The 11,434-nt window shown below is 45.8% G+C and overlaps 1 protein-coding gene across 1 annotated transcript; it reads left to right on the forward strand.

Moving 5' to 3' along the window:
* Positions 1–7: 7 nt before the first annotated feature.
* TRMT2A (tRNA methyltransferase 2 homolog A) lies at positions 8–7,394 on the forward strand. The gene is made up of 11 exons (XM_032705954.1): positions 8–892; positions 1,589–1,697; positions 2,183–2,364; positions 3,257–3,371; positions 3,624–3,739; positions 4,329–4,440; positions 4,906–5,028; positions 5,622–5,697; positions 6,187–6,303; positions 6,499–6,595; positions 6,749–7,394. Exons 1-11 carry the CDS (start codon positions 312–314, stop codon positions 6,993–6,995), a joined length of 1,875 nt encoding a protein of 624 aa, XP_032561845.1. The 5' UTR covers positions 8–311; the 3' UTR covers positions 6,996–7,394.
* The last annotated feature ends 4,040 nt before the right edge of the window (positions 7,395–11,434 follow it).

Here is an 11,434-nt window from a genome sequence, read left to right on the forward strand (position 1 = left end):
CCGTGTCGCCGTCCCCCCGAGAAGCGTTTTCGTTGTCCCCGTTCCCCGGCGCTTTTCCCGGCGCCCCCCGCGCCATGGCGGCGCCCGCCCGCGGCAGGGAGGGGGGCTCAAGATGGCGCGCGCCCGCGTGAGGGGGGGGGCGGTGTCCGGGCCGCTCCTTTCATTGTGGTGTCTGAGGGCCGCGCCGAGGGGCAGAGATTAAAAACCAGCCCGATCGTCCCTCTGTCGCCGTTCCCCTCGCAGCGGCCCGGCCGTGACGCCGCGGCCCCGCCCCGGGCGGTGCGCGGGGCTGGCTGAGGGGCGGCGGGGCCATGGCGGAGGAGCGCGGTCCCTGCGAGCCCGGCGGCCTCACGGCCCCGGCGGAGGGGGCTGGAGATGGCGCTGAGCCGGAGAGCCGGGCCGGGGGAGACTCCGCTGAGAGCCCCGACGTGTACAGATACATCAAGGGAGACTTGTTCACCTCCGAGATCTACAAAGTAGAGATACAGAACCTGCCCAAGTACATCGGGTTTAACGACGTGAAAAAGTTCCTCGCCAAGTACGGGCTCAACCCGCATAAGATCAAACTCTTCGGGAAGCAGACGTTCTCCTTCGTGACGTTCAAGAGCGAGGAGGAGCGGGACAAGGCCGTGCGGGTGCTGCAGGGCGCGCTCTGGAAGAGCCGCCGGCTCAGCGTGCGCCTGGCCAAGCCCAAAGCCGACCCCATCGCCAAGAAGAGGCGGCAGGAGGAGGACGCGGGGCCGGGGGAGGCGAAGCGCGCGGCTCCCTCGGGAGACGAGCCCCTGAGCAAGCGGATCGCGGACGTGGTGACCCCGCTGTGGAACGTGCCCTACGAGGAGCAGCTGGCACAGAAGCTGCAGGAGTGCGAGCAAGTGCTGCAGAAGCTGACAAAGTAATTCCTGTTTGTAACGCTACTGTAGTGTGTACGAGACTTGGCCTTGTGATGGGATGTAGCTAAATTCACACCAATTGCTACCTCTAAAATGAAGTGAGTTAGAGGTAGGTCAAAACTCAGATCCCCTGTCAAAGTAAATAGAAGATTAATCTGCGATGGTAGGGCCTAAAAGCTGTTCCAGTTGACAAAACTTGCTTTCTTGGTCAGCTTCAAAAATTGCTAAATGAAGGGGAATTGGTTTTAAAGTGTTGTTCCATAAGCAGGAGGATGTTTGTGCCCTTAAAAAAATGGCATTGTCAAAGGGTATAAGAGATAATCAGTCTGTAGAGATGGTAAATTACTATTGGGATTTTTCTCTTTTAAAATCCCCTCAAAATTTTACGCCCTGTCTTTGCAGATCGAAGTATCACTTCTGTCTCTTGCCTTACGTGGATAAAATTGGCATTCTTTTCATGCATGGGTACATTGATAAATCCAGTACACACCATTGTAGCTACATTTAACCCTTATTTTTTCAGGTCAGCTCTTATAAAGTTGGAGAGGGTTTGCCTGTTAAAAAATTCTGGAAGAAATACTCTTCCACGTGATAATCTCATGCGTTTTTGTGCCCTATACAAGAAAATGTTTTGTGCAACTGTTGACCTCAGCTTCTCTAACTGTGTGCTTTATACTTTTTGTTTCTGATTTGGGCAGGGAAATAGGAAATAACAACAGAGCTTTATTACCTTGGTTGTTCCTGCAGAAGCAGAAGTTTAATAAATTGTGTTGCCCGGTGGAGGAAGTGAAAGCATCACCATTACAGGTAATGTCAGCCCAGGTAAAGTGTGGGCTGGGGTTAATGAGCTGAGGGGTACGTTCCTTATTTGGTCTTAGGAGACAGTGGACAGTGAGTATTGGACTTCATCTTGTAATAATAAATGATGAATTTTAGACATTGTTGCCTTTCATGTAAATACTGTGTGGACATATTTACAGGAAGCAGAAAAATAGACACAATTAACTGGATATTCTAAGTTTAAAATGAATATGCTGTCCCTGTAAGCCTGTGTTGTAAGCTAATACATTCTTCAACAGAGGCAGTAGTTTGCTCTTTAGATAACAAGACTTACTAACACTTTTCAGTGTTAGTTCACACAGGTCAAAATCCATGAGTATCTTCCATATGAACTAAATGTCCTGTGTCCGTTTGCAAATGCATTTAACCATATGAGATTTGTTTCAGGAGAAACTTGGCATGTACAAATAAATGCTATATAAATATCTTACATAACTTTATTTTGAATCTAGACTGAATATCGCAACAAATGTGAGTTCTTGATTGGGATTGGTGTAAATCAAGAAGACAAAACTGTGGGTTGTCGTCTTGGCAAATATAAGGGTGGTACATGTGCTGTAGTGGAGCCATTTGATACTGTTCACATTCCTGCTATTGCCAAAAAAGTAGTAAAAGCTTTCCAAGACTTCATAAGGTGAGCATAAGTAAAATGAGTTATCCGTAAAGGTTTTGATATCTTACTCAAAAATTATTTGTAAAATGAAATATTATGAAAAGCTTAGTGTTTGTTCCGAGCTTGAAGACCTAAGATGTACCAGCCTCAGTTTTCAGCGATTCTTTCTTTCCACCTTGTGCCTGGATCACGGGCTCACAGGGTATTTTTCCCTTGCTCTTGCTGGGCTGCTCTGAGGTGGGGGGACAGGGACAAGCTGAACACAGTTTTATTGCAAGCAGTGGGAGTTGTAAGTCTACCATAAAAAGTGTGTGTTAGTTGTGAGCTTCTTCCACTAACTGCAAAGAAAGGCTTTTAAAAGGAGAAATTTGAATAACAAAGGTTTACTGCTTCCCGGGAGGAAGAGAAGAATCATCCTACAGCAAGGAATAAAACAGAAGTTGTACATTTAAGCAAAAATACTTTTTTAGAAAAATGAGTGCTTTCTTTAAAAAGCAATTAAATCCTCAAAAATGGAAACCTCAGATGAATCATGAAGGTGGAAGGTTTGAACTTGGTATGAAGCAGAGAAGCTAATGATACAAAAGGTGGTGTCATTCTCTGAACGTGATGAGAAGCTGCCTGTTGCTTCTCTGTAATTTAGGTGGGTTAAAATGGGTAAAAGGATTTTGAGAACTAGGCACACATTATTTTGCTTTAGGAGATGTTCTCTCTTCATCAGTCCTTTTTGTTCTTTTCTCTTAGCTGAGATGTGGGAGTCATTCCTTTCTTGACAAATCAGTGCAGCCTCTGTACTTAACATTTTTTCCCATCGCTTTGGACAGTGATGTTCTTTTGTGTCCATGAACTGTTTAATGTTATGCAAAACAAAAGTAATTCTGTGTATAGGTAACGGAGTTTCTGCCAATTGCAGGTCAACCCCCTACTCAGTTTACAGCCCCGAGACGTACGAGGGGCACTGGAAGCAGCTCACTGTGCGCACCAGCAGGAGCGGCCACCTCATGGCCATCGCCTACTTCAACCCCCAGGTACTGCCCTGCAGACAGGCTGTGCAGCCCACACACAGCTTGGGAAATGCTTACAGCTGAGTCTGGATCTGTGCATGCAGAAGGGAAATACGGCCAGTACCTGCTGTAGTCTGCCTTGCATTGCTACTCCAGTTCTCTTCAGACTGATACCTGGAGATGAACAAGTCGTTCATACGTTATAAACAGTACACACTAAATCACATCTCCGAGTCACTCAGGATTATTCTCCCTTCTTTCCAACAAAACCTGTAGAAATTAAGTAAAGAAGAGCTCACTGACCTGAAAAGCTCCCTGGCGAAATACTTCACAGAAGGGCTGGGACGGAGCAGTGGTGTCACCTCTCTGTACTTTGTGGAGGAAGGACAAAGGTGAGGGAGCTGATGTCTTTGGGGGACTGTGGTGCATGTTTTGTGTTTGCAGAACAGCAGCTAGCACTTGCACAGCCTTGTTTGGGCTATTTCAGAGAAGTAGCAGCAGTGTTACTCATTTCTGCAAGTCACTTACCTTTTCCACAAGAGACTGTTGGAATTTCCCATTCTCTGGATGAAGGCAGGTAGAGTTTCAGTGGGTGAAGCCAGCAGTTGTTGCTGGCTGTCAAGCTGTGGAAGTGTTTACTGCAGTAGATGGAGGTTTATTATTACCAGATAACTTCTACATCCTTTCTTCCCTATTTCTGTGATTCTTTTAATCTCCCCATCCTCCCTCACAGAGCACAAGCCTCACACCATCTTCATCCAGAGATAGTGTAGGTCCTACAGCAACCAGCAGTGGAACAATTGCACACTGCAGGGCAGAAATGACCGAGAAGAGTCTCTAAGAGATGAAAAATGTTACTGCTTAGGATGTAGCACTACAATTTTTGGGGTGACTACAGCTTTGGTAAAAATTGTAACAAACATGTTTGTCTTCTTTTTGTTTCTCCCCTATTTTGTCTCCCCATTCTTTCCCCACCCTCAGGAAATCTCCCAACCTAGAAGACTTACCTTTGGAGCACGTGGCTGGTGACAAGTACATATATGAAGAACTTCTTGGCCTAAAGTTTAGAATTTCTCCTCATGCATTTTTTCAAGTAAGGATGACGTGAAGTTCCTAATTTCACTGGATTTGCATTAATGCCCTTGATCTTGACTAATGCTGTGGAACAAGATATTATATATCTAGAGATTTAATCTTTTATATTTAGTGTGATTAAATCTCTCTCTTGGCTGTAAAAGCAGTGAAGGAGTGTAAACTCGATGGGAGCACACTGAGGACAACTTTTTCTTTATAGGAGTTCATTTTGTTTGCCTCCTGTTCCATGGCAGTCTTGGTAACACTGAACATGCAGTGGATGCTTTGGGAATCTTGCAGGACTCATTTTTGTTTGCTTTTCCAAAACTTATTTCGAGCCTTCCAGCACTCTAAATGTGTGCTTTTAACTTACACGTGGAGTTGAGTTGTGTCTTGGGAACAAGAAAACGTGCTTTGCTAAGGCTCACTAAAGCACATTTGCTACTGCTGAGGAAGTTTATCCCTTGGAAACTCCCTTTGCCAGGTGAACACGGCGGCTGCAGAGGTTCTGTACGCGGCCATCGGGGACTGGGCCCAGCTGAGCCCCGACAGCACCGTGCTGGACATCTGCTGTGGCACAGGGACCATCGGCATCTCCCTGGCCAAGGTGAGCCCCTGCTCCTCCTGGGGACAAGCTGCTTTAACTGCCTTCTTTAGCTAATTTTAAGGGTGGTTACAAGGAAAGAAAATACTCGATACATTCAAAATGCAACACATTGGATCTTAATTTTTTTCAAACAACGTCTAATTAAACTGCCTGCAGCTGTTTTACCAAGTCATTATGGAAGCTCACCCTTGTCTTGAGCAGCCTAAATTATTTTGAAGCTAATTTAGTCTGGGCTAGTTGACACTAACTAGTCTGGGCTTTCTCAGCAAGCTCTGGATATGAATAACCAACATTTCTTACATCTGGGTAGAGTGGAGTTTGCTAGAGCATGTAAGGAAGTCTGGCCCCCAAAAAAGAAAGATGCCAGCAAAACTGGAGTCTGTCTGTCCCCTACAGGTTGAGATAAAGGGTGTTCATCCCACAATTTCAGTTGAAAAAGTCACTATGGATTTGCACAGGTCCCTTCTCAGCCTTTTTCTGCCTGTGAGGCAATAATTCCATGACCAGGTACTGGGCAAAGTTCCTGTTAATTGCTGATGCTATGAAAAGTGGTTAAACTTACACAGAGAGAACTTCTCCCCTTGATTCTGTAGAAAGTGAAGAAGGTGATTGGAATTGAGCTGTGCCAAGAAGCTGTGCAGGATGCCAAAGCCAATGCCCAGATCAATGGTGAGTTGAGCTGAAATGCTGTGTTTGTTAAGCAGTAGTTGTACAGCCAGTTGCTCTTTACCTTATCTGAGCAGCCTGGAATTACATGTTGTTGATAGTGATCTTGTCCATTTTAAACACTTAATCTCTCTTGAAAACAAATACCATGTTAACCCACAGGATCAGTTCGCCCATTGACTAAAAGCTAGCTTTTTTTCCTTCTTCAAAAGTAAAACATTGCAGTGGAGAAGTGAAATGAAACCAGTTATCCTCCTAAATAAAACATTAACAGTAGCTGTTGGCTGTGGGGTTTTGCTTCAGTCCAGATAATGGAAGATGCTCAAATTACTGTTGTTTAAATGATCTGAAATAACAGTGATTGTTTAAATGACACTGATTTCATGGTAGACTAAACAATTTATAGTTTCTAAGGCACCAGAACTTAATATCCAGTGTAGTGTACTGAAAATGCTTTGGTAAGTACTCTGACATCCCTTCTTGTTCTTACAGAACTGAACAATGTTGAATTTTACTGTGGGAAGGCAGAAGATGTTGTCCCGTCCCTGATGAACGTCTTGGCTCCTCAGAACCTGGTCACTATTGTGGATCCCCCACGAGCTGGGCTGCGTAAGTTCCCCAGCTGGGGCTGTTCTCAGGGGTGCTGGGGGGAACCCAAGGCAACACCAACGGGACAAATGAGGTGGAGGCTGCAGGAAGAGCCTGAACCAACGGGTATTGCAGCAGTTTGTTCCTGGAATTTCTCTGCCAGTCTGTTGCTGCACACAGAGCCACTAAACAGCTGTCTTGGTTTCGATCATCCAGATTCCAAGGTAATTCTTGCCATTAGAAGAGCTGAACATCTGAAGAAGCTCATTTATGTCTCCTGCAATCCCAGAGCTGCGATGAACAACTTTGTAGAGTGAGTGTTTCTTGCATTAGGTTGACTTAGTAAACATCTTAAGACAAATTGTGCTTGCTGGGGAGGGGGAGCTCTTAGAAGAACAGCAGTGGTGATGAGCAGAGTAAAACACGGACTCATTTCTTCCTCCCCTTTCTGTCCTTTCCTGTTCAGCCTCTGCCGGGCCCCGTCCAACAGGGTCAAAGGAGCCTCCTTCCGCCCCGTGCGAGCCATGGCCGTGGACCTGTTCCCCCAGACCAGGCACTGTGAGTTACTGCTCTGCTTCGAGCGTGGGGAATACCCCAACTACCCCAACGGCAGCTCGGCAGCAGCTCAGCCCACAGTGGGAGGGGTCCCCTCAGGGAGCCAGGCAGGTGCTGGCCATGGAGACACTGCAGGCCAGGCCAGGGAGTCACCCTGACTCAGAGACACTGTGCACAAACCACTGCCTTGCCAGCTGCGTCCATAACATCGTGTCTGTAACACCCAGGGAATAAATCTCTGTGCAGCACAGTAGGTGCAAGGCTTCGAGTTCTTTCCTCATACTCATGAACTAAATTTCATTATTGTAGAACCACAGAATGGTTTGTTTTGGAAAGGACCTTAAAGATCATCTCATACCAAGCCCCCTGCCATGGGCAAGGACACCTTCCACTCTAGACCAGGTTGCTCAGAGCCCCATCCAACCTGGCCTTGGACACTTCCAGGGATGGGGCATTAGGTACTATTAAGCCCAAATTCTACTTTTCTCCTAATGCCCAGAGTGGTCTCCCTCTTTGAAATGGCTTTAAATAAAGTATTCCACAACTCTATGCAGATAGAACTACTTGAAACCTGGGCTGATTTTTAATGCACCCCTTCCCATGAGTGTGAACACACCACCCTTGGTGAACAGCTGCTACTCACCCCCAGCCAACACCAGGCACTCCAGAGGGTGTCACTGCCACTGCTCCCCTGGGCTCTGCCAGCCTGTCAAAACCACACCCTGGCTGAGGAGGCAAGTGAAGATGGAGCAACGTTGAACCTTCCACAGATCATTTCACTGCTGACTCCTCCCTAGGAAGCAACAAACTCAGTCCAACCACAGTGCCCCCCCTCCCCTCAGCCGCCGTCAGTCTGACCCAGCTGGAGCTGCACGGACGGGACAACCAATGCTGAGTGTCCTAAACCTCAGAACTAAAGGCTCCAGCCAGGCCCTCACCCTGCAAACTGCCCCCAGTCCGGCCATGGCAGGAGAGGGAAGACACTTGTCATTTTTGTTCAAGAGGCTCCTCCTCCTCCTCTCAGTGTCAGTGAGGCTGCTCAGGGGGTGCCTTCAGGGGGTGCCAGGGATCTCCAGGAACTTCTGTAGCCCCACTGAGGTGTTCTGATCCTGCAGGAGCTCTGAAAGGGTAACCTTGGCCTCACAGAAAGTGTTTCTGGAAGAGCTGTGTAATTCAGGGATCACTGAGGAATGAGAAAACAAGGAGTACAACCTCATCTCCTTCAGTGTTTGAGTTAGAGCTGAAATACTTCTGGACACTGGTGCTCTGTCCCAAACCTCTGCCCTGGGCTCCAAAGGATCTTCCCTCAGGTATCTTCCCAGCTGTTTTAGTCGTCGCCCTGTGCAGCAGGAGACAAAGGCAGTTTGTGTTTGAGACAAACCCCCAGCACAGACACAGCAGGACAGTGACCCCACTGAGCACCTGCAGCTGCACTTCCCGTGCCTGGAGACAAACCTGGCTGAGAGCCCCAGCCCAGCACGAGGTGCTCTCCAGGCAGAGTCACTCTCCAGACATACCCAGCAGCTGCCATGAACAGACTGGGATCCACACTCCAGAGCAGACAGAACACTGACTGGGAGAAGGAAAAACCATCTTAAATCTCAAGTTACCAAACAATCTTCTGATACACATTTCATGTGGCCTGAACAACAACAGCCCACAGCTGTGCTGACACCCCACCTGTCCAGTGACAGCAGGTACCAAAAGCAGCACTTTGGGCTGAGACACTCCCAACCTTGACATCACTTAAGTAAAAATACAAATCCCAGTTCAAGAAAACACTGTAATTTATTTCCAAATGTTTAACCATTTAAACTTTAATTTCCTTACCAAAAAGGTGATCAAGTACTTCCCTAACCAAGAAGTTAGAGCCTGCACTAATTTAATTTCTATTAAAAACACCTGCAGGACTCAAGAAATAAAAAAGTTCCTTTTTCTCGATAAGCTTAAGCCATGGTAATACTGATCACACTGGTGCATTTTATAATATCAAACTTTATTGCTCAAAACTAATTGTCTGAAAAATACACATGTAGTACTCAAAGACCAAACACAGAGGATTACATGATTGTGCAGAAAAAAAGCAAGCAGAGGCTCAGTGAAAATGAGGCTTTATAGTTGTACCAATTCAGCACTGGCATCAAGCAACTGCACCCACCACAACTCAAAGAGCAGCCATTGTTACCTGCTCGGGCAATACGGATGGACTCGGGTTTGTTTTGTTTTCCCACCTCCAGATACACACTGGAATACTGTAACTGATCATTTTATTTGGTTAATAACAGCATGGCTTCTTGCACTTCACATTCCTTCCCACGGAAAGTCAGGAGGATATCACTTCCTCAACTTCACTCCAGGACCAAAGTACAGTTTAGAGAGTTAATAAGATAATCATGATGCTTTTAAATACTTGGATGTTACAAATATATTTGTATAAAGCCTAACAGCATCACAGGAGAATGGAAGTTTACATACAACAGTTAAGTTTATGCATAATAGTCTTTCCAAACTTCTGAGTACCCAACTAATTCATCAGTTCTGCCTAATAAATATGTAAAAAAGCTGATGACTGGTGTTCCAGTAGGTAGCATCTGACTAGTCACTGCAAGTCACAGTAAGTTTTCTGTCAGTACCATGAAGATTTGAATGCACACTAATTGAATCCTTAAAGTCAATAAACCACACTTTTGTCAAGAAGCACATAATATGCAAAGCAAAACTGTCTAATCCCCAAAGGATGGAACAGTTCTTAAAAATACACTCCATCCCTATAAAAATACCCATCTTCCTCTGGATATAGAAGGGATAAATAACAAGTATCAGTGACAAAAGCAGCAGTTGTTTTATGCATTCATACAGTCAGATCTAAACCTTTACAGCCGATTACCTAGAAAACACACAAGTTACAAGACAAGTTTAGGATACATCTTGAATCACACTGTAAGTGTTCATGCAGAAGCTGAAGTTAATGCAATGATCTATCCTCTATCACAGCAGCTCGTGCTTATGTGCAAATGCAAGACTGTTACACTCCAAACAATAGTAAACATTAAAACACAAGAATACTCCACACTGACATCAACAGCAGTTCCGTTGTTTGTTCCAGCAGTTATTGCGGTTCCTGGACAGCTCTCCAGTTAAAGGCTGCAGCAAGGTCTGATACCATCGTGGTGGTTGGGTTTTGTTTAGAATGCATAATACACGTTCTAGGCTTTGGTTCACAATGAAATCTCTGGGTGTTTATTAAGGGCAATGGTCACCTTGTGAATCTGATAGTGGCAGAGTGAGGTAATACAGCAATCCTCTTAAAATTAATGAAAACAAATTGGTAAGCGAGGCATCTGTGGATATTCTGCAGGTGACCTGCAAATGCATTGACATTCTGGTTTCAGAAAAATAAAAAGATCTACAAGGGTGATTTGTCTTTTACAGTGCCATCCAAGTACAGATTTTTCTGCTGAAAACAGAGAAGCTGAAATAAAACCTATCTATTTAGGCATAGAAGATATAAGCCCTGTCTTTAGGAAAATAAACAAAAAAAAAATCCAATAAAAACAAAGAGACAAACAGCAATCACTGCTTGTCACTGCTGCACCAATATTATATACCCTTCAAAAGATGGAGATTTATTAAAGCTATACAAAAAAAAGCAGAGGCAGTGTTTTTTGTTTCTTTTTTTTTTTTAAGACAGGCCACTTCTTTAAATAATAAGTTTATGTATAGTCTTCCAACTACCCGTATCCTGTTGTACCAGGATTACAACTCATGGAACTAAAAAGCTAAATACAATAATAAAAAAATGGATGGATTTGTATTTGCAGAGACCCCCGAGGGTATCACTCAAACACAGAAACAGGTGAGACTCCAAGACTCCTCCTGTTTAACCTCAAACATCATATGCAACACGTGAGAGAACATCCGCTCGAAATATAAATTAAACTCCACGGATTTCCAAAGTAATGCATGATGTAAAAGGAGGTCTTACAATACTGATGCCAACATTGTTAAAATCCAGTAGGCACTAAATTCAATATACTGCAGCACTCTCCATGTAACACAGGAAATCAAAACCCCCCAGCAAAAATCAAAAGAAAAACCAAAGCAAACAACCCCTCGAGCCCCCAGGTCCCTGTCCAGGGAAGGGGCAGGAGCTGCAGCAGGTGCAGAGGAGGGAGCTGGGTCACTCCCAGAGCAGGAGGAGGGGAGGACAGAGCAGAGCAGCTCCTCCAGGAGTCACTGAAGCACCAGCTCGGCTTTCACTCTCCCCTCACAGAGCCAACAGAGTGGCTCCCAGAGCAGACACTGCAGTGCCACAGAGAACCCAGGGATGGTTCCCAGGGCAGAGCCACTGCAGCCCCCCAGAGAACCCCACAGAGAACCCAGGGATGGTTCCCAGGGCAGAGCCACTGCAGCCCCCCAGAGAACCCCACAGAGAGCCCAGTGAAGAACAAACCCACGAGCGGGGCCCTCGCTGCAGCCGCAGCTCCTCCTGTGCTGTGCCTGCCAACACCTCCTGCCCTGCTGCAGCTGAGAACACTTTGCATATTTGTGACTTCCTTAGTTAGGAGCATAGCCACTTATAGTCTCATTCTACTCA

Source organism: Chiroxiphia lanceolata, chromosome 18 (genome assembly GCF_009829145.1).
Source record: "Chiroxiphia lanceolata isolate bChiLan1 chromosome 18, bChiLan1.pri, whole genome shotgun sequence".
Classification (NCBI taxonomy): domain Eukaryota; kingdom Metazoa; phylum Chordata; class Aves; order Passeriformes; family Pipridae; genus Chiroxiphia; species Chiroxiphia lanceolata.

What these genes read in the sequence shown, in the direction of transcription:
- TRMT2A (XM_032705954.1), top strand. Translation starts at nt 312, where the DNA reads ATGGCGGAGGAGCGCGGTCCCTGCGAGCCCGGCGGCCTCACGGCCCCG. An exon ending in CTCCTCATGCATTTTTTCAA is followed by an intron (nt 4,441 to 4,905) that starts GTAAGGATGACG and finishes TCCCTTTGCCAG; the next exon opens with GTGAACACGGCGGCTGCAGA. An exon ending in GCGATGAACAACTTTGTAGA is followed by an intron (nt 6,596 to 6,748) that starts GTGAGTGTTTCT and finishes TTTCCTGTTCAG; the next exon opens with CCTCTGCCGGGCCCCGTCCA.